This window comes from Trichechus manatus, unplaced genomic scaffold (assembly GCF_000243295.1).
Source record: "Trichechus manatus latirostris isolate Lorelei unplaced genomic scaffold, TriManLat1.0 scaffold00036, whole genome shotgun sequence".
NCBI lineage: Eukaryota > Metazoa > Chordata > Mammalia > Sirenia > Trichechidae > Trichechus > Trichechus manatus.
In genome coordinates this window covers 11,909,963-11,933,757 of record NW_004443972.1, presented here as the reverse complement: position 1 = coordinate 11,933,757, position 23,795 = coordinate 11,909,963, and the positions used below count along the sequence as shown (strand labels likewise).

Here is a 23,795-nt window from a genome sequence, read left to right as displayed (position 1 = left end):
AAAAAAAATTAAAAAAAAAAAAAAACAACTCAAATTCACAAAAAAAAGACCAGACTTGCCGGTCTGACAGAGACTGGAGGAATTCCTGAGACTAGGGCCCCGAGACACCCTGCTAACTTACAAATGAAGCCACTCCTGAAGTCCACCATTCAACCAAAGATTAAGACAGGCCTATATAACAAACAATAAAACATGAGGAACGCGCTTCTCAGTCCAATGATGTATAGGAGACCAAATGGGCAACACCTACCCAAAAGCAAACACAAGAAGGGAAGAAAGGGACAGGAAAACTGGATGAATAGACTTGGAGAACCCAGGGTGGAAAGGGAAAGGGGGAGAACACTGACACATTGAGGGGACTGCAACCAATGTCACAAAACAATTTCTATAAAATTTTTGAATGAAAAACTAATTTGTGCTATAAACTTTCACCTAAAACACAATTAAAAAAAAAAAACTAACTAGGAAATTACCACTATTTTCCATTAGAGTTCACATTACCCTCTGAGTCAAAAATAAAACTCAGCCAACCCACATACAACGTCACTGTCGTCACCACAGAGTGCCTAGAACTTATCTGTGAAATTCCTTAGGTAGCCACACTAATCAGGAATTTGGTTTCAACTCTCAAAGCCCTCTGACTGATTTTAAAATTATTTGATGGAAAATTAGACTTTCCAGAGTAAATCTGAAGCCTATGCAATTGATGTTCATGGCAAATGCTTTATCTTTTCTGTTACAACAGACAGAAAAACACATGTATGAAATTGTGTTGTCTGAAACAAAAAGGTGGAACGAAAACATTCAAGTTTTACACTCAGAGATGAACACTAAGTAAAACATTACATATATTGATAACATTTTAATTGCTTATTTCTGGAAATGATACTTAAAAGAAAAATTAAAAAAAACACTATCAGGAAGAGTTTATAGTGTGTTAAGAACTTTATTTTGCTTGAAATCTTTACATTCAGTTTTTTAACCTGAGAATTATATTAGACCAGTGTTGCAACTGAATTTCTTTATTTAAAAAAAATTACATTTAAAGATAATAAAATTGTATTATTTAAAATATGGATCAGTCTTTATGGTCTACAGCATTTTTATATTATCAGACCAGAGGTATTATTGGACCCGGTTATCTAGCTATCAATTCTCTCCCAACCTTGAGGTTTAATGATTTTTATAGATTATTCAAAATGCTATTTGCAGCAGAAGATAAAGAGGTTGGACCTTCCCACCACCTAAGTTTTTTGAGTAATGACTGGTCAGAACTACTGATATAGTCTATGCTCATGGGACACAGCATAACTAAACACATGAGACATTTATTCTAAATTCATACATAAAAGACATCGACTAACTGGTTTCTCTCCTTATTACCTATTTGACTACAGTGAAATCTTGTATGCTGTTAAACCCTAGTTAAAAGTCTCTCAAGAAAGAGATGCACAAGTAGCAGAAGGGTAGTCAGATTAGAGAACCATTAAGGGATCTTCTAATTCTGCCTGGAACTTCTGAAGTCATGTTGCAACCATGGGAGAACCAACCCTAGGGTGAAGTCAACTTGGAGGACGGTAGAGTGAAGAGAGAAAGAGTCCTTTGGGTGACACAAATGGTTAAGTGCTTGACTACTAGCCAAAAGGTTGGCAGTTTGAACCCATCCAGAGGTGCCTCAGGAGACAAGCCCGGCAATCTGCTTCCAAAGGTCACAGCCTTTAAAACTTTATGGGGCAGTTCTACTCTGCACACATGGAGTCGCCATGAGTCGGAACTGATACAAGGGCAGCTAACAACAGAGTGAAGAGAAATAAGGGCCATAGGTCCGAGACATTACTGTATTACTAAATTAATTAACTCCTGAAACTTCTTATATCTGGAGTTCTTGTTTTGCAAGATATTCAATTTCTTTATTTTATGTATTAGCAAAAAACTATAAATTCAATGACTTTATTAAGTCAAGTATTTCCTTCCCTAAATGTATACATAAATAGCTCTAGATTCTCTACAGCAGCACTGTCCCATAGACTTTTCTGCAGTGATGGAAATGTTCTACATGTGCACTGTCCAATTCATCAGCCACTACCTACACGTGCCTATTAAGCACTTGAAATGCGGATCATGAGAATAAGGAATTTGTTATTTCATTTTATTTAATTTTAACTAAATTTAAGTAGCCACATGTGGCTACTGGCTATCACACTGCAGTTCTAGAGTAAAAGCCCCCAAGCAGTAGATTTCAGACCATATCCTGACTGATCACTGAGCTGGTAATTTCCACCATGGCCACATTTCTAACGGAGCAGTGTTTCACTGAAATTGGCTCGTGAGGTTACAATCTGCTGTAACAGCACCCTTTTCCTCCAAAGACTTCACTGTCATATCATGTTCCATATTTATCATTTCAAACTATCCTTTCTCCTACTAATCTCATGAGTTTGAAGAAATGAAAACTCTTTTTACTAATTCTTGCCTCTCAAGCAAGGAGACCTGGGTTCAATTTCTGGCCAATACACCTCATGTGCAGCTACCACCTGTCAGTGGAGGCTTATGTGTCACTATGATACTGAACAGGTTTCAGTGAAGCTTCTAGACTAAGATGGACTAGGAAGAAAGGCCTAGTGATCTACTTCTGAAAATTAGTCAATGAAAAACTTATGGATCACAATGGGATGGCACAGGACCTGGCAGCATTTCCTTCCGTTGTGTATGGGGTCACCACGAGTAGGGGACTAACTCGAAGGCAGCTAAAAGCAATAACAACCCTTAACTTCTTACCAAAAATCAGTTCTATCGCACAGTTTGTGGCCAAGAGTAGGTAGTGACCATCACCTACTTTAACTCTCCATGGTATAATACGTGAAGAAAGCAACACAACTCAGGGCTGTTATGCTTCAGAGCTAAAAGATTCATCTTGATTTTTCTGATTCTCATACCACCAGGATAGCTAAACAAGATTTCATGACCGTTTCATCTCCTTCTCACCACGTTGAAAATCTTCAGCAATGCCAATTCTACTATTTCTTGACTGTCTCAACACCCAAGTACTGTACCAAGTAGAGGGTCACATACAGCAATCAATAAATATTAAATGAAATGTTAAAGCATACTCTGTATTTTTTATATCAAGCTACAAGACCTGACACTACAAAATCAAAAGTGGAAATATTTGAGCTTCTGGTCGAATATTCTAGACTTTATGTAAGGTTTCTAATGATCATATATTTAAACTATTGGATATCCCCTTTCAAAACAAATGAATGCTTAAAAAAAAACAACTATTTAAAAAATTGAGAAAAATCCATCATGAAACACCACCTACTGGATTGGATCACCCAATGCCTTACTGGATATGGCATCCAGTTGATTTTGTTTAGAGACCAATTCTCCTGGTGTTAACAGTATATTTGACAATATTTTCAGAAGAATAGAGAGAAAATAAATAGTTCTTCTACCATCATGTTTAAGAATCATTTTTATTACACTCCTGATAAATAAGTTATTCAGGTTCTAGTATACGTAAAATACGAACAACAAAATATAGACAGTAAAACTGAAAAGACATTTTTCACCACTGGTTGAAAAAACTAAATGTGATGTGACTTTCATATTATAATTAACATTTTTACTGTTAAAAACTTGGCAATGTTTGTTTTTGAAATTAATAGAAAATGAAGCCTACTGGAAGTGACAATTAACGAAATGTGTGGTTTTGCTTCACGTTAGTATTTGGGCATACGTTTTGGGGTGTTCTTTCTCATGTTTGCCACTTTCAAAAAAAAATCAGTAAGAGGCATGTGAAAATATCTAAATGAACACAGGGGAAACAGTGTCAGAAATCAATACTTTCCTCCAGCGTGTTTAACCTGCTGAAATGAAGTGTTAATCACAGAAATAAGATACCATATTACATTTATAAACTAATGAAACTAGAAAAAGCAAAGCGCGTGACACTATAATTAAACAGCTGGAAGACATCCAGGCCTGTGTAAATTGATAACCCTGGTACGATCTCTGGCAGTGAAAAGGCAGGTCTGCAGTGAGTTGATACGGCCAGCTCAGTTGTTAATTGAATAACAGGCAATCTATAAACACTACTAATTGCATATGTGAAAACCTGTGTACAACTAGAGAAGCTGCCGAGAGAAGCACTCCAGAAAAACTATGGGGATAAAGTACTCGGCAAATCTTCTGTCTCTCTCAATCCCATTAAGTAATAGTTTAGTTTAGCCACAGCATCCTTCTGATTAACCTCCACACAGCAGATTTAATGATACATTTTTCAAAAGATCATTTTTCTTCCTAACTCAATATGAACCGCAGAACTAACTACTCATTTCAGAAAAGAACAAACAAATAATCTAGAAAATTCATCCTGTGAATGGAAAGCTTTCTAAATTGTAAAAGAAGATATGGTCTTTTCCCAACAGGCAAAATGCTTTTCAGAATTGTTCCGGCGCATTTTGCAGAGGTGTGGCAGCTGCTGTGAACAGCATGAAGTGTTAAGATTTGACACTTTTTTTTTCCTTCTTCTTCTTAAGGATATAGCCATTTGGGGAGGCTCAGAAATGGTTGTTAGAATTTTACTTATTCATCCATTTAATAAATCCTTTTAAAATGATTACTTCAACCCTGGTGAATTCAGAATATTTCAAACTTAACTGCTCTAGAATCTAACCCAATCTTTTTCTTTTCTCTCTCTTTTTTGAAATCAGTCCAGAAGACTTCATGGCCCAAGGGATTAGGTATGAGATATGAAACTTCCTCTAGTGTAACATTCAAATCCAGATAAGGCCAGTTGGAAGCAAAGGTCACTGTCATCCTGAAGCTGTGTAGCACCTTCCTTCCATGAAATGAGTTGACAGACTTAATCCACTCCTTTGTGGATATAATATCACATCATGAAGCCCAGAACTACCAGTCAGAATACTGCACAGTATTTAGAAGCACAAGCCTTTGTACTGACTTATGCTCACATCATGGATCCAGTAACACTTAATAGCTATGTAATGCTGAGAAAGAAACCTAAAGTCGCTGTGACTCAGTTTCCTCATCTATAAATTGGGAATTACAAAACATACTTCATTAGGTTTCATAAAGTTTCAAAGTGATAATATAGGCAATATGCTCATCACAGAGTCTGGCATAAAAAGTGCTTAACAGTGGAGTTTTAAAAAATAAGGCATGTCTAACCCAATATACCCATTGCCGTCAAGTAGATTCTGACTCATACTGACTGTATAGGACAGAATAGAACTGCCCCACAGGGTTACCAAGGCTGTAATCTTTACGGAAGCAGACTGCTACATCCTTCTTCCACAGAGTGGCTGGTGGGTTTGAACTGCCGACCTTTCAGTACCTGAGCGCTTAATCACTGCACCACCAGGTCTCTTTCAACCCAATACAGACAGAAGTGACTATTAAAATACAGGTAGCAACAGCATGCAAGTTAACATCACAGTGATGGAAGCTGGGTTCTTCTCATGTTGCACCAGTGGAGAAGAGAATTATAGGGTTTCACCAAAGTTTCGTGGAGAAATTATGAATTTGAATGTCCTTACTTTGAGATATAGACCTACTTCAGCTAACTGATGCTCTTTAACAGAACTCAGCATAATTCCTCAAATATGAGGCCTTCAGCTGGTTAGTAATAAGGCAAAGGAACTACAAAAAAAATCATAATTTTTTTTTCGAAAAAGGTTAAGTTTATAAGTTGGAAAGGTGTGATGGATGGTATGCACAGGGAAATAAATGAAGCATATGAACGAGCTATCACCTCTTTCAGTCTGGGTACCTAGGAAGCTCTGCTACCCAGAGAGCTCTAAATTTCCAAATGCCCCCAGATCACTTGGAGAAAGACCTGATTAGTAATGTGTAGGTATTCATTTCAACCACTTTTCTCAAAAATCAGAATTGACAATAACTCTGAATCAGTTTTTCCAATTCCCTGTAATTAGTGAAAGGCATGCCAACTGAAAAGATCATTATGGACCAAACAGGTTCCACCAGGTATTGTCAAGTCTTCCATCCCTTTCTAACAGAATAAAAGTGAGGGGTACAGCACCTAGTCTCTGTTACCGTCCTGGGCTCATTTCAGTGGTGGAGATTCTCATCTATTTGAGTACTGGAAGCCTTCTGGAACCTACACCTGCTTCCAGCACATTCAGCCTCTCAGCATGTATAAGCAGTTACATTTCTCATCGTTACCACATTTGAACTTTAAGAATTTGAAAACTGTCAACGTAGAGCTCCCTGCTCTTGAACTAATTTTATTTCTTGCTCCAACAGTCTTCACTTTCTGATTTTAAAACCCAGATATAAACTCACTTTTATATATTGAACAAATATTATACCCAGGTGAATGTGAAATGAAACAGGCTACATGAACATTAACCATTACATTCAAATACAAGCATACTCAGATGTTGAAACTCCTCCTAGATTACAAAAGGAATAAAACACACAATTATCAAGTTGAAATCGCAATGCTCTTTCAGTATTTAAATATGTATATTAAACAAGGCATGACTGCTTCCCAAATAACTGTGTGTGTGTATAAATATTAGCCACAAAGACTTCAACTACATGTATTTAATATATCTATATTATTATTGTAAATAATACCATGCTATAATGTCCTATTAAAGGATAGGGGATCATATACTACATCCAGAGATTCTACTCGAACAGTGAAATTATATCTATCATTTTAGATAAGATGTAAGTAAGACTACATGATATGGATCAATCACTTAAACCAGAAGATTCACCTAAATAATTTTTTTAAGCAGCTTGTTTGTTTATAAATGTGATCACATACTGAAAAACAAAATCCTTTAGGGGAAGAATATGCATTGGTGCTAGTGAGTCACATCAAGCCTAAAACAGTGTCTTGGCATGTCCAACACAGAAGCCAACATGAAAGAAGATTCCTGATATTAAACAGATAAAGATTTAAGATTTTTCAAAATCTTAAACTTGTCTATTTGACAAGTGTGGCAAGATTTCCAAATTACTATAGCCTCAAAAACCCTGCAAGTACCTACAGGTAGTCCCTGACTTATGACATGTTAGAGTTACAACAAACCTCACAACTATCTGTTGTTGTTTTTTTTGGTACATCTTACAGTTAGTGAAAACCCTGGTGGCATAGCGGTTAAGAGCTATGGCTGCTAACCAAAAGGTTGGTATTTCGAATCTACCAGCTGCTCCTTGGAAACTGTATGGGGCAGTTCTACTCTGATAGGGTCGCTATGAATCGGAATCAACTCGATGGCAACAAGTTTTTTTTTTTTTTTAATAGTACAATAGTACTACATACAATGTTGCAGCATGCAATTTGCCGATGTTAACATTCTCAGATATTCACTTGTAGATGTTAAAAGATCAGATTTATAAAGGCATTGATAACAAAAGGTAATAATAACGAAAACTAAAAAAAAAAAAAAAAAAAAAGTAAGTATCTGACTTACGTCAGAACCGACTTAGGGAGGATTAGTCAGAAGGGAACCCCTTCGTAAGTCTGGGATTACCTGTACAATAAAGAGTGGTGTACCACTTTTAACCTGGAGGTCACCTTTCAGCCAATAATATACTGGCTTATAAAATAAACAATAACACCCATGAGGAATATGCTCCTTTAAACAATCAACTATACGAGACCAAATGATCAACATTTGTACTAAAGCAAAGATGAGAAGGCAAGGAGGGGCAGGGAAACTAGATGGGTGGAAATGCAGCAGACAGGGTGAAAATGGTGAGAGTGCTGATACATTACAGGGATTGTAACCAAGGTCACAGAACAATGTGTGTATGAATTGTTCAATGGGAATCTAACTTGCTGTGTAAACTTTCACATAAAACACAATGAAATATTCAAAAAAAAAAAAATGACGTACAAGTTAGATAACAAGCTTTGTGGTTGAATAAAGGATCTTTACCCTCAGTGATCTGCAGGTGAGAATACACCTATACTACAATGTCATGACACACTAGCAGTATGACCAACATTCTATGGGGACAGACGATAGGGGTTTTCTGAAGTATAAACAGCATTTTTCACAAGATGAAAAATTGGGGGAAAGGGTATTCCAGAGTAAGCCTTCAGTCTAAACAAGAGCTGAAGGTTTAAAAATGTATGACATGATTTGGAAACAAGTAACACTGTATGGTTAGACCATAGAATACATGGAGGGGGAGTAGGTGAATATAAAGCTGAAAAGGTAAGTTGTGAAAAGCCTTATATTCCATGCAAGGTAGTTTAAACTATTATCTCAAGTCAATGAGGAGATATCAAAGGGATATTTATATACAGGGAAGTGATGATCAGAACTATAGTTGAGAAAGAAAACTCTGATGGAAGGACCAGACTTGGTGGGAAGAGAGATCTGACATAGGGAGGTAATTATGGGGCCAATGCAACTGCCCAAATGAGAAACGACACAGGTACGAAACACAGCAATAAACTGGGGGGGATCCACATGATATTTCAAAGTGAGAATAGATAGAAATTAGACTGGATCTGGAGAGAGAAAACAACCACCAAAGATAAGCATGCCATTTCTAACTTGGATGACTAGATGGATAGTGAGGCTATTATTAACTGAGATAGAAAGCAGAGGAGGATGATCTTGGGGGACTTCTGATAGTAGTCGGAATAAAACAACTCATTACATATGTTCATTTGGAGAAACCTATATGACATCCAAGTTAAAATGTCCAGGTAAGAATGGAAAAGAAGTGTTGGCTTTTTCAATCAAAACAAGCACGTTGAGGTGTTGTTGTCAGGTGCCATCAAGTCAGGCCTGACTCATAGTAACCCTACGTACGAGAGAATGAAACACTGCCCCATCCTGTACCATCCTCTCAATTGTTATTACGCTTCAGCCCATTGTTGCAGCCACCGTGTCAATCCATCTTGCTGAGGGCCTTCCTCTTTTTCTCTCACCCTATATGTTACCAAGGATGATGTGCTTCTCCAGGGACTGATCCCTCTTGATAATACATCCAATGTATGTGAGACGAAGTCTCGCCATCCTTACTTCTGAGGAGCATCCTGGCTGTACTTCTTCCAAGACAGATTTGTTCATTCTTTTGGCAGTCCATGGTATATTCAATATTCTTTGCCAACACCATAATTCAAAGGCATCGATTCCTCCTTAGTCTTCCTTATTCATTGTCCAGTTTTCACACGCATATAAGGTGACTGAAAACACCATGGCTTGGGTCAGGTGCACCTTAGTCCTCAAGGTGACATCTTTGCTTTTCAACACTTTAAAGAGATCTTTTGCAGCAGATCTGCCCAATGCAATGCGTCATTTGATTTCTTGACCGCTCTTCCATGGGTGTTGATTGTGGATCTAAGTAAAATGAAATCCTTGACAATGTCAATCTTTTATCCATTTATCATAAGGTTACTTATAGGTCCAGTTGTAAGGATTTTTGTTTTCTTTATCTTGAGGTATAATCCGTAAGTTCTCAAGTCCTCTTGAAGGTTGTGTCGTCTGCATAATGCAGGTTGTTAATGAGTCTTCCTCCGATCCCGATGCTGCCTTCTTCTTCATATAGTCCAGCTTCTTGGATTATTTGCTCAGCATACAGATTGAATAAGTACAGTGAAAGGATACAAGCCTGATGCAAACCTTTCCTAACTTTAAACCACGCAGTATCCCCTTGTTCTGTTCGAACGACTGCCTCTTGATCTACGTACAGGTTGCTCATGAGCACAATTAAGTGTTCTGGAATTCCCACTCTTCCCAGTGTTATCCATAATTTGTTATGATCCACACAGTCAGATGCCTTTGCATAGTCAATAAAACACATGTAAATATCTTTCTGGTATTCTCTGCTTTCAGCCAGGATCCATCTGACATCAACAATGATATCTGTGGTCCCACATCCTCTTCTGAATCCGGCTTGAATTTCTGGCAGTTCCCTGCTGATGTACTGCTACAGCTGCTTTTGAATTATCTTCGGCAAAATTTTACTTGCATGTGATACCAATGATATTGTTTGATAATTTCCACATTTGCTTGGATCACCTTTCTTTGGAATAGGCATAAATAAAGATCTTTTCCACCCAGTTGGCCAGGTAGCTGTCTTCCAAATTTCTTGGCATAGATGAGTGAGCACTTCAGCACTGCATCCGTTCGTTGAAACATCTCACTTGGTATTCTGTCAACTCCTGAAGCCTTGTTTTTCACCAGTGCTTTCAGTGCAGCTTGGACTTCTTCCTTCAGTACTATGGGTTCCTGATCATATGCTACCTCCTGAAATGGCTGAATGTCGACCAATTCTTTTTGGTATAGTGACTCTGTGTATTCTTCCCATTTTCTTCTTATGTTTCCTGCATTATTTAATATTTTCCCCATAGAATCCTTCAATATTGCAACTCGAGGCTTGAATTTTTTCTTCAGTTCTTTCAGCTTGAGAAATACGAAGTGTGTTCTTCTCTTTTGATTTTCTAACTCCCGGTCTTTCCGTATGTTGTTATAATACTTACTTTGTCTCCTCGAGCTGCCCTTTGAAACCTTACGTTCAGGCCTTTTACTTCATCATTTCTTCCATTTGCTTTAGCTACGTGACGTTCAAGAGCATACTTACTCTTATTAGCTGAATCTACCAGTTAACACTATACTTTCCATATATTAACAGACCATATATACCTTTAACCTCTCATTTCCTGGCTTTATTGCTTCCTAAAGATATGCTTGTACCTTACCAAGCTCAAGAAATTAAAATGTGATGCAAATTTTCTATACTCTTCCTGAAGAGCGTGAGTGTTCAGAGCTTGTGTATGGCACTTCCATCTTGCTATTAGAAAATAATCAGAAAAGGACTGCTTGAGTTTCATGAGGATGTAGAAGGGACGGGAAGGCAATTTCTTTCAATTGTTTTAAAATTTGGCCCTCAGAAGTCTTCTAAAAGAAGTGAGTAGCACCCAAGAGTTACAGCAAGGTCATATGTGAAGATGAGTCACACTGGAGACACGGCTGTTACGCAGTGAGAGCTGGGATAGTTTGGGACATACAAGAGAAAAGGGACAAACTTAAAGGAATGCACAAGTTACCTTCAACATCACAACTCAGGTAGTTACGCACTTCATTCAAAATGAAGTTGATATCTTCTTCTGAAGGAATAGGATGGTTTGTAATATCAGTTGGAGTATCGGTAGTGCCAGCTATCGTCATCTTTTGCCAGGGTAAGAAGAAAATAACTCGCCCATCACTGGTGGCTGGGTCAAGAAGTCCCATGTTCTCTGGGCTAAGGTAAAAAAAGAACGGTTATTTATTTCTGAAATTAGCAGAACGTTAATCTTAATCTGCATTATAAAAACAATTTCATTCACTGATGCTCAAATAAAAAAAAAACATAAATTATTACTTTTATGGCCCATACCCTAATCTAGAAATTCCTAAAAGAAAAAAATAATTCTGGTTAAAAAAAAGTGGGGGGGGGCAAATGTGACAATAATGATAGTCTCCAGCAGAACTACTCTCCACACATCAACAACACAAGGTTAATTAAGCAAGTGGACATCAACCTCCAGTTGTTTTGGTTTTTATACTCCTTGGACCATTCACATCAGATAATGCCAACAGGACAAATGTCTATAACTTCTTTTATGATGGTTAATTAAGAATAGCTTTCAAACTTTTCCAAATCTATGAAAAGCATTTTCCTGGGACATTTGACATTTCACCCATCTTTCAATAGAAGGTCTCAGAAGTACAAGAGAAAGTGAAGGGTCTAAGTTTCTAGAAACTAAAATGTAATCAAAAAGTTCTTTACTCCTTGGTACTTAGATGAACTGGGGCCACTTCACCAAATATGAGATTTCTTACTTTATTTCAAGGGCATAGAAATCTAAAGAAGTACATCCATGAGAAAAGGGTTCGGCTTCATACTACAACCTAAATAACAATGTGCTAAGATAAGGTCAAGAAGGAGAGGAATACTTTAGCAATGAAAATCCTTAAATAGACAGAAGTCACTAGTGTTTTATACTGTTAAATCAAGGTTCAAGGGTACCTCTTCTGGCAGATTATATAAAATCTTCCAAAATATTAGTCAAGAATTTTCACTGACATATTCTTAATATTCTGAAACCAAATTATAAAACACATTCGAAAGAATAAACAACTAAAAATAAACATTAACAAGTCAGATTTTGTTTTTAAATCACTAGAAACTGCTGTTTTAATGTATTATTAACCATTCAAGAAATTTTGGAGGGGTGGGAGGAATCTGAATGTATCATATTCAAATAGAACACTATATATCTTCAGTTAGCTGTTTCAATTTGACTGAATTTTCATATTAAATCAATATTAAAGGTATTTTCTGTAAGTATATTTCTAGCTTTTATTAATACAATTTCTTAAATAAGAAACAATTCTATTTGGTTTGAAAAAATTTCAAGAAATCCCTTTTACACATACAAAATTAAAAAGGCATCAACTTTTTATGGCTATCATTCCCTTAAAATTAAAAAAAAAAATTTAAATTGATTCAAATGTGTAAGGATAAGCTACTAACAACTGTTTAAAAGGAAACAAAAATATTTTTTCTTCTTTTTTTTATAAAAAAGAAATCTAAGGTTGGCTTAGGAAATCCATGTTCATTATTCAAACCATAAGGCATGCTAGTCTTTCTTTACAAACACCCCTCAACCCTATGCAACTCCTGATATCTCTGTTCAGTCTTTGCAGAAGGAAATCACTTAACAACCTCCCTGAGAGACACAGAAGAGAGTAGGCTGCAGTTCTTCTACCTAGCAAATGCAAAAAGTGCCACAGGAGCTTGTCAATCAGTCAAACCTTCAGTTGAAAACCCATCTTCACTTACGGTTATTTAGAAGAAATAACCTTTCACTCTAATATATTGAAAATTATTGAGTATCATGTATTTTCAGTCTCTGTATGACTATACATCTTTTTCTATATATTTGTCATAAAACTCTCTAAAAGTCTTTAAAGAAACTGGCTATCCTGGGCTTTGATTTTCGGGTGATATGTCCCTAGGTTAAATCTGTCACTTTGGGATTTGAAATTAACCCATTCAGAATTCAAGTATTCAATCTGACAAGCTGTTCTACATTGAAACAAAAGGGTAAATTCCATATTCCAAAATATACACTTTACATATAATCATTTTATGGACCAGATATCACATGATATGCCTAAATAACTCAATAAACCTGATAAACTTCAGCATAAAATTGTACTATTCAGCAACCTTCACATAAAATGCTGTTAGGAAAGCACAACCACTGAATCCTTTAAAACTTTTCAGTGCAATAAAACTAGTTTAAAGGGTGAAGGTGATGGTTACCAACATACATACAACTGGGAACTGAGAGAAGCAACTGCTTAAGTGAAGACATATGTGTCAAACATTAAGATTAACAAGCACAGAGGGAAGACAAGGCTATCAATGAATGGCATAAAAATTTAAGAATCCACTTGGAAATACCATTCTTAGTTCTAAACTGCCTAATTCATACCCTTTAGAAAAAAGTTTGTTTTCTTATGAAAGATTAATTCTGCAGGGTCAGATTTAAGTTTAAGAATAGATAGCAACTATACTGGTAGTATATACAACACAGTGAAGCATAGGTCTTTTCGCAGTATGTATGATTCATTTGACAACAGGAGGAAAAGCTTGCTGCTAATTTATGTGTGTGTGTAGGATCAAATGTAATGTACATTTTTCTCATGCAGACCACTGCTTTCCTGAAGTACCCTTATTTAAACTGAAATTGATTAACTGTTAACTACTTAGCAATCAGTGTTACAGCTAACAGTATGCACACATTTTACAGATTACAAAAATGTTTTTGACCTCTTGTCAGTATTAAAAACCATCAGTAGGCTAGAAGGAGATTATTATTTTCATGTATTTTAGTCATTTCGTATATTGTGGCTGGCTTTGGAAGAGCCACAAGCCTGAAAAGAATTCCAGACTTGTTCTTAATGTAAACTAAAGATTGCCTTTCTTAAAAAAAAAAAAAAAAAAAAAAAGATTTCTGTGTTTTGGGTTTCCTGAAATTAAAACAAGCCAAAAAAGCTGCCACCATAGCATAAGATGGTTAAGAATTCTGCTGCTAACCCAAAGCTTGGCAGTTCAAATCCACCAGCCGCTCCTTGGAAATTCTGTGGCAGTTCTCCTCTGTCCTATAGGGTCGCCATGAGTCAGAATTGACTTGATGGCAGGGGGTATGGCATAAGATAATTCCACACGTGGAATGTTAGCTGGGATCATACAAGCTTAATAAATGCCATAAAGATACTTCTGAAAGCAGCCCAACAAGATACACTATACACACAGTCCTCACTCTTCTTTTGGTAACCTACACTCAATAAATCAGTGGTTACTGAACTCAATGCATGTCCAGGCTAAACAGGTTATAGCTGAAATGCTTGGTTGTAAGTCATCGTCAGCCAGTTCAAGCGCAGCCCCAGGTCTAGACTAGCTCTGGTCCTTCCCTAAGGATCTAGTCAAAACCCTTGAGTTGTAACTGCTGAGTGTGGCTGATTGATGAGCCCAGCAAATTAATTTCAGTCTCAGATCTCTGGAACTCAACCAAGAGAATGACTTGATATGGAGAGCAAAACCATCCCCTTATGTAGCCAGAGCTACAGACACCTCCAGGCCAGTGCTAAAAGAGGAAATAAACCCTTAATCCAGGCCACAATCCAAAACCAAGGGGCTCATCTGAAACAACGTCTGAATGGGAATCGGGCTGCAGAGCACTACTCTTAAGGACTCCAACAGGATATGTAGTGGTTGTAGTTCATGGTGCTAAAAATGGGGGTATTAATTTCTTCCAAAGGAGAACAGGATGATTTATCTTTGAATGAAGCAGATGTAGCTGTGACTAACACCTTCATGATTTATGGGGAGGGGGCCCTAAACCAATGCCAATATTTTAGGATTAAGAACGGAATTTTGTTTTTAAAATTATACATTTAAGTAGTATATATTTCTTAAAAGGTATCTGTCCACTACTTTATTAAGTATACAAAGCATAGTACATAACAGTGTGTGTAAAATGATCCTTTTCATGCAAAACTTTTAAAAGGATATATATTTGTGCAAGTATAAACATAAAATTTTATGGAAGTAATCAGAAGAAAGTGTTACCAATTACTAGAGAAGAACTGGGGTTGGAGGTGGCATGAGAAAGAGGACGGAAGTTTTCACTTTTTATTTGTATCTATTTTTTGCATTTCTATAGTGATTGACATTTCTGATAATGTATTTATATTACTTTTATTATTATTTTCCTACATGGGTGATCTGAGCAGTAAGATGAAAAATCGTATTTTGTTTCAAGTTTAAAATTGTCTTAAAAAAAAAAAAAAACTCTCATAGGGAACCCAAGGTCGAGAAGGGGAGAGTGTTGACAGGTCATGGAGTTGGCTACCAATGTCACAAAACAATATGTGTACTAACTGTTGAATCAGAAGCTAGTTTGTTCTGTAAACCTTCATCTAAAGTACAATTAAAAAAAAATACAAATAAAACTCTTAAAAATGTTACAGAGCCCTGGTGGCACAGTGGTTACAGCGCTCAGCTGCTAACTGAAAGGTCAGTGGTTTGAACCCAGCAGCAGCATCGCAGGAGAAAGTTGTGGCAGTCTGTTTCTGTAAAGATTACAGCCTTGGAAATCCTATGGGGCACTTCTACTTTATCTTACAAAGTTGCTATGAGTCAGAATTGACTCGATGGCAATGGGTTTGGTTTGGTTTTTGGTATAAATGTTATATTAAAATTTAATTTAATAAAAGCAACAATCTAAATTTGGGCAAGTTAACACAAAAGAGTCATTTAACAAATATTCACTGGTAATGCAGACACTGTCCCTGTTAAGACATAGCAGTCAACTAAACATGAAAATAATCAAAGAAATATTGTTTAAATGTATATAAGTTAGGTACTCTCGTGAGATAAGGAATCAGATGCTCAAAGGAACTTGCCCAAGGTCATAGTTAGTAAGAGGTAAAGAGATTAACAAATTCAGAGAGTTTCACACCAAGGTATCACTTTAACCCACTCATGGTACTATCTCCTTATCTGTGCCTCCTGAAAGAGTAGAAAGTCTTCCTTTTTTAAAGAACAGAAAACTAAGGTTTACAGAGTAAAATGGCTTGTCCCAAAGGCTATTATTATTAAGTGAAAGAATTAACATAAGGCCTCTGGGGAATAATAAATATCCTCTGACATCATGGGACAATAGTGAAGAAAACACAATACGCATGAGAATATTCTGAACCTAGCAGGTATCCAAACAAATATCAGGGATTATGATGATATGTGTGTCTACAGTTTAGGTATTACATCTATACCCTATTCTTAGAGATGTTAAAAAACAAACCAAAAACTTATAAACTAGCTGGCCTCAGATATTTTTAACACAACAAAAAATAAATGTATACAATTGTGTCTGGCACTACTGTTGAAAATCTCTCTATATACAAGAAGCATATGTGACATTTACATATGCTTACTTCTCTTCCTTTCCTTTGAACTAAACTTCTGCTTAACAGTTGTTTTTCGTTTTGTTTTTTAACTCTATTAGGTACCACTGCATAAATTTTTATTATCATGTCTGGAAGTACCTTGGTTTCTCCAGTCCAAAGTCAAAATACTAAAGACTGTCTACTTCTCTCATGTAGACATTTAGAAAATGAGAGAATAACTTTACTTTAGAAGTTGGTGGATGAAAAATTCTCTTTAATATTTTTCTCAGTAAAAATGCATTTGGTACAAATTAGGTGTATCTTCTCGAAGATTTAGTTACTGGAGAACCAGTAATGCATAAGGCAGTGTCATTTATAACTTAGCAGGATAGCACTCTAGGAGAATTCAGATAATATGCAAGATCATGAATTCTGCCCATCTATTTTATCAATTACTAAAAGCCTTATATGTCCTTTATGGAAAATTATTAAAATATGGAAGACAATCACTCTCACTCATAACCATATCACCTAAAAATAATTATCATTAATTCTCACCCTTAATCACATTACCTAGAAATAATCACCATTAACTAACATATTTCCTTCCAGTATTTTTTCTATATATTGATATATTGTTTAGATCATACTGCACATATAGTCTTCTGTCCTACATTATAAACTAACATTGTACCATTACTGTTTGCCTAGGACATTGAGGTTATTTACAATCTTTTTTTTTTCATCACTATCCCTCCTGTGGATATGCTGTAATTCACTTATCTATTCATCTAAGGTTAGGAACTGAAGCAGTTTCTAATGATTTTCAACTACAAATAATGTATAATGACTACCTCTATGCATAAATCATTATTTTATACAGAATTACCAGATTACCTAGGAGAATCACCACATATGGAAATAAAAGTGGTACGTGTGTTCCGTACTCTTAACACTGCCACCTGAGTTCTTTTCTCCGACAGTCTTAAAATATATATTAGAGGTAATTGTTATTGATTTCCAAACTAGAACCACAGAAATGTCTCTTTTAACTTAATTATTAAAAATTTCAAACACATACAAAAATCGAGAAAAGAGTATAATGAACCCCCATGTACCCATCACTCTACTTAAATGATAATTAACAGCAATTTTTATTTCACCTCTACACCTACCATTTCTCTATCCCCAATTAATTTTGTTAATTTGATAGATTAAAAATTACATCTGATTAGTACTTCCTATATCCCTTATTAAAATACATTTCAAGGTTATAAAACTAAGAGTACGTGAATGGCTCACTTTTTCAGGTTCTTCGTAAGCAGAATGCCCAAATTTTACAAATTAAATTTTTAAGGTTTTAATTAAAACTAAAATTCAGTATTACTGAGGTTTAGTCTCTGAAGATTACTACACTGGACAAAGTAAACATATAGGCAGATCCCAAATCATCAACCCCTAGAAATGAGTATTGCCATAAGTGGCTAAGAAATTCCCAAGCCTGGTTTGTGTTTTGGAGGAGTTACTTATTTCTCCTCATTTTGAACAGCAAGCTAGACTATCAATTATTAAGAAAAGTGTGCAGGAAGAATAAATTCAACATACACGATCTGTTGACCCTCATTCTCTGGCTAGGGCCACCGAGTGGAACATAGTTACCTGTAATAACCAGGCATCACAATATGGACACCAGCACTTGGCTGGCAGATATCTGCGGCGCTCTTATCATCCATTTTGCGCACGGAGTCTGTGAAAGGTCCCGTGGCATTGATAACACATTTGGCTCTCACATCAAATTCCTGCCCTGTAAGAGAGAGCAGCATCAATCATACATCCCATTTGTTTCTCTGCTCACTGATGCTTTGGATTATTAATTCATCTATTAACTTAACCTACGGTGCAGTGTATTGTATACTACACTAAGTGACACGAGCAGCCAGAGTTATTGAAGAGCTACATAAAAGGTTTGCATTTGAGTAAATTTACCAAAAACAATTCCAAATTGGGGAAAATGCGGGGGGCGGGGGGGAGCGGCATGCCATGCTTTCATTTCTACTTTCAGTCTATTTTGTGAATGCCCAGCATCAAGGTGCCAACCTGAGCAAAGTGTGACGAGTAAATAAGACTAAAAGTTGTAAACAGAGCTGCTGTGAGATAATATTTTTCATAGCATTGGTTTTGTTCAACAAAATGATGTAATTCTGAAGCTTTGCCTACATGGTTATAGAAACAGGACGAGTGATTGACTTTAATGACATGCAAATGCACTGCCTATGTCACCTAAATGATACTTTGAAACTTGGTGCATTTATTTAATTTTATTAATAATATGTTTTTATAAAGAAAACAGACTGCATTCATAGCTGTGGGTATTTTGTGGGCATTTATTATGATCATTATCATTATTATTATTTAACACAAAGGGAAGAAATTGCCAAGTCCTACAAGGGAAAATTTCATGTTATAACAGTCATTGTTGACAATAAAGAACATAATTTGTATGACTTTGAAGCCTGCCTAAAACGAAAGAGAAGTGACAGAAAAATTATAATTCAGTCATTATATAAGCAAGGCAAGATGCTAAGAAATCCCTCCCTAACAGAGACCCTAACAGTTCATACCTGTGAGCACATCCTTGCACCGTGCGCCGCTCACGCGCTCCTTTCCTGTCTCAGGGTCCGTCTTCTTGAGCAAGCGCACAACCTCCATATAATTGGCTGTGGCAGCCCCGTACCTGGCAGCAGTGAGAGCAATGGCAAGGTTCATCCGTGCATCGTTGTGTTGTCCTGCAGCGGGGAAAGCATCAGAGGAAGGACAGGAGTCACCTCGAGCCACGGACTGGTGGTAAAGAAGTGTGTCACAACAGATGCGTCACATCTGTGCCTGTCACCCAGAATCTACATGATGGCTGGTCAGCTCTAGAGGGGACTGTTTAAAAATACATGGTCATACTCAGTCAGGCATTTACCTGCCACTTCAGCTTTAGCAAGCGTATTTTATGTACCTCAAAAATGGTGAAAAATATCCCTCTCCTACAATCATTGATTTTCTGACATCAGTGATCTGAAAGTTAAGAAATAAGTAATTATTCTCTCAGTTTTGGAACATATGTATATGTCAGATTTTCCTAACACAGACAAACCATAAGTATGAAAGTGAAGCAATTCAAAACTTCAGAAGATGTGACACCCCAACTGGTGTTGATTAACAATTTGTATGAGAATGTGCTCCATCTAATATTCAAAATCAAGAGCTCAGTCTTCCATAGAGAATCTCAGTGTTCTATAAAATGCTTTTTCTTCATTTGAATTTGGATCAGAGCTCCTTAAAGTGTAACTTTTTTTTTTTTTTTTAATGGCACATAAAAGGTAAGAAATTAAACAGGGCAAAATTTAATTACTGAACAATTCCTACCTGCATTGTTAAAGATTTATTGCTGAAAAATCCTAGTTAAAGAAAACTAAGGGGGAGAAGAAGGGGGGAAAGATAATTAATCACTTTAAAATACTGGCATCACTAGAGACTTTTTCTATTTATTATTGCCAGTGGAGTTAATGCTGACCAGGAAGAATTACTCTACATTGCAGGGGCCAGGTTCCCTGTGCCCTGAATAATTAATTACCCAGAGCTAGATGTATTGAAGTAGAGTTCAAACTCCCACATGCTGGGATCAGTTCTATCAAGATAATACTGATAAAGGGATGGATTTGTAGTGGATATTGCTGTTGATTTATGTTGCCAGCATACCAAACATTTAGTATAAATGGTTTATGTAAAGTTTCTTCCTTGTGATTCAGTCTGTGCAGGGCTAGAAGCACTACACAAGTAATCTATTCCAGCCAAAAGGGCAAAATTATAAAGACAGAATCAATGACTGAAGATTCTGCTGACCCTCCCCACAAACATCTTATTCTAAAACTGCTGAACTAATACAATCACCCAAGAACTTTTCCCCCAAAATTAAATGCTCTATCAAGCGGAGAACAAACATTAAACTTCAACATGCAGAATAAGAAGTTATTTTATCCAAAAAGTAACAGAGTGAAGGCAGAAGAGAGGGGGGAAAAAACAAAACAATAGCAGTAGCTGAGCTATATATGGGAAGAAACAAGCACAGCAATTCTATCAGTTGTCACCTAAGCATGACCCTAAGTTGCTATTGAAATAGTCACAAGGTATATTTAAAGTTAAGTTTAAGAAACCAACTTTTATTAATGTAGAGGTCCTTATTTAAAACAGGAATACTCTCAACAAAGTTAAATGCATGCAAAGAGTCCAGATAAACTTTACAGATCTTCTCTTTCAACTAAGGAGATTACAAAGCACCCATTTTTCTAGTAGAAATTACCCAAATCTTTCTAGTACCCAATCTTTCTAGTGCATTTATGTATATAACAATGAAACACCCAGCAGAGGTAAATATTTCATAGTGTAAGAAATCAAATTATGTTTACTCTTACCACAGGCGTGTGGCAGGGAAACTCTCGCCCATTCAGGTATACCTGAATACTTAATATACAGACAGAACAAATGTCTGGAAAATCATGTGTAAGTGAATTATTTTAAATACTAAATGAAGTCACTTCTAAATGGAGCCAGGCAGAAATTCCATTTATTAAATGACAGATTCCTTTATAAAGTCTTGTCTCTATTACACAATCATGAGCGAACAAAACTCTAAGCTGACTTTGAAAACATTCTTATTTATATTAATACATACATATATATATTTACAACTTAAAAGTCCATGACAGCAGTAACAGTATAGTTCATCAAGCTGTTTCTTCTATACTGAGAAGTACCTCCCAAATTAGCTTCTAAGTTCCAATACTATTGAGGGTGTTGTTGTTGTTAGGTGCTGTCTAGTTGATTCCTACTGAAGGTAAGCAGTTAAAAATGCGAAGTGGAAGTAATTTTCTTCGGTCCTTATTTTTCCACCCTCACCCTGGGCACCCAGCAGTATCAGCTGTGACTTGAATTGCATATGTCACTTATTTATGAAGGTCCTTCATGGAATGATCCTCATCTGCCTGGTAATTCTTCCACTCCCGTATCCTTACTATCTAGGATTGTCAAATTATGTGCAGATCCATGAACACCCATGTCGTTTCACACCTTCCTGCATTTGCCCACACCAATTCTTCTGGCTGGAATACCATTCTCGAAGCTCTAGAAAACTCCTATTCATCATTAATGATCTGGTTCAAGTATCTCCCCATGACATCTTCCTTTTTTGGTTCCCTCCAAGTCAAAGTTGTTCATTCCTTCCTTCCTCTAGCTCAACATTATAACCTGCACATTGTTTTTTCATAGTCTTTGTTCTGGTGGTTGTTAGATGTCAAGTCAGTTTTGACTCATAGCCACCTTATGTACAACATAACAAAACACTGCCAGGTCCTGTGCCATCCTCACAATATTTGCTATGTTTGAGCCTACTGTTGCAGCCACTGTGTCAATCCATCTCGTTGAGGGTTTTCCTCTTTTTTGCTGAACCTCTACTTTACCAAACATGATGTCCTTCTCCAGGGACTGCTCCCTCCTGATAACATTTCCAAAGTATGTGAGATGAAGTCTTGCATCCTCCCTTCTAAGGAGCATTCTGGCTGTACTTCTTCCAAGACAGAATTGTTCGGTCTACTAGCAGTCCATGGTATAGTCAATATTCTTTGCCAACACCATAATTCAAAGGCAACAATTCTTCCTCGGTCTTCCTTATTTATTTTTCAGCTTTTGCATGCATACGAAGCAATTGAAAATACCATGACTTGGGTCATGTTCACCTTAGTTCTCAAAGTGACATCTTTGCTTTTGAACATTTTAAAGAGGTCTTTTGCAACAGATTTGCCCAATGCAATGTGTTGTCTGATTTCTTGACTGCTGCTTCCATGGGCGTTGATTGTGGATCCAAGTAAAATGAAATCCTTGACAACTTCAATAGCTTCTCCGTCTTTATCATGATGTTTGTGTATTGGTTCAGTTGTGAGGATTTTTGTTTCTTTATGTTGAGGTATAATCCATACTGAAGGCTATAGTCTTTGATCTTCATCAGTAAGTGCTTCAAGTCCTCTTCATTTTCAACAAGCAAGATTGTGTCATCTGCATATTGAAGGTTGATAATTAATTTTCCTTCAGTCCTGATGACATAATCTTCTTCATACAGTCCAGCTTCTCAGTTTATTTGCTCAGCATACAGATTGAATAAGTATGGTGAAATGATACATCTGTGATACACACATTTCATGATTTTAAACCATGAAGTATTCCCTTGTTCTGATGGAATGACTACCTGCCGGTCTATGTACAGGTTTCGCATGAGCACAATTAAGTGTTCTAAAATTCCCATTCTTTGCAAAGTTATCCATAGTTTGTTATGATCCACACAGCTGAATGCCTTTGCATAGTCAATAAAGCACAGGTAAACATCTTTCTGGTATTCTCTGCTTTCAGCCAAGATCCATCTGACATCAACAATGATATCCCTCATTCCATGTCCTTTTCTGAATCTGGCTTGAATTTCTGGCAGGCCCCTGCTGATATACCGCTGCAACCATTTTTGAATTATCTTTAGCATAATTTTACTTGCATGTGATATTAATGATATTGTTCAATAATTTCTGCATTCCATGGATCACCGTTCTTTGGAATGGGCATAAATATGGATCTCTTCCAATTAACTGGCCACGTAACTGTCGTCCAAATTTCTTGGCACAGATGAGTGAGCACCTCCAGCACTGCATCTGTTTATTGAACTATCTCCACTGGTACTCCATCAATTCCTGGAGCCTTGTTTTTTGCCAATGCCTTCAGTGCAGCTTGGACTTCTTCCTTCAGTACCACTGGTTCTTGATCATATAAATGGTTGAATGTCGACCAATTTATTTTTAGTATACTGACGCTGTATACTCCTTCCGTCTTCTTTTGATGCTTTCTGTATCGTTCAGTATTTTGTCCATATAATCCTTCAGTATTGCAACTTGAGACTTTTCAGCTTGAGAAATGCTGAGTGTGTTCATCCCTTTTGGTTAGAACTTCAGGTCTTTGCACATTTCATTATTTTACGGTACTTTGTCTTTTCAAGTCACCCTTTGAAATCTTCTGTTCAGCTCTTTTACTTCATTATTTGTTCCGTTCACTTCAGCTATTTTATGTTCAAGGGCAAGTTTCAAAGTCTTTTATGACATCCATTTTAGTATCTTTTTTTTCTTTTCTGTCTTTTTAACGACCACTTGCTTTTTTCATGTATTACGTCCTTGATGTCATCCCACAACTTGCGGTTTTTTTGTCATTAGCGTTCAGTGCATCAAACCTATTCTTGAGGTGGTCTATAAATTC

At 36.6% G+C, this 23,795-nt stretch overlaps 1 protein-coding gene across 7 annotated transcripts in view; it reads right to left on the bottom strand.

Annotated features, from left to right (window-relative positions):
- GPD2 (glycerol-3-phosphate dehydrogenase 2) overlaps positions 1-23,795 on the bottom strand; it is a 180,968-nt gene that overhangs the window by 28,956 nt on the left and 128,217 nt on the right. For all 7 annotated transcript variants that reach the window (XM_023730411.1, XM_023730408.1, XM_023730410.1 and 4 more), the window contains 3 exons: positions 19,085-19,249; positions 18,123-18,267; positions 11,069-11,262 (listed from right to left, as the gene is read on the bottom strand). In XM_023730411.1, the coding sequence (XP_023586179.1) occupies positions 11,069-11,262; positions 18,123-18,267; positions 19,085-19,249 (504 nt within the window). The remainder of the gene's footprint in view (positions 1-11,068; positions 11,263-18,122; positions 18,268-19,084; positions 19,250-23,795) is intronic.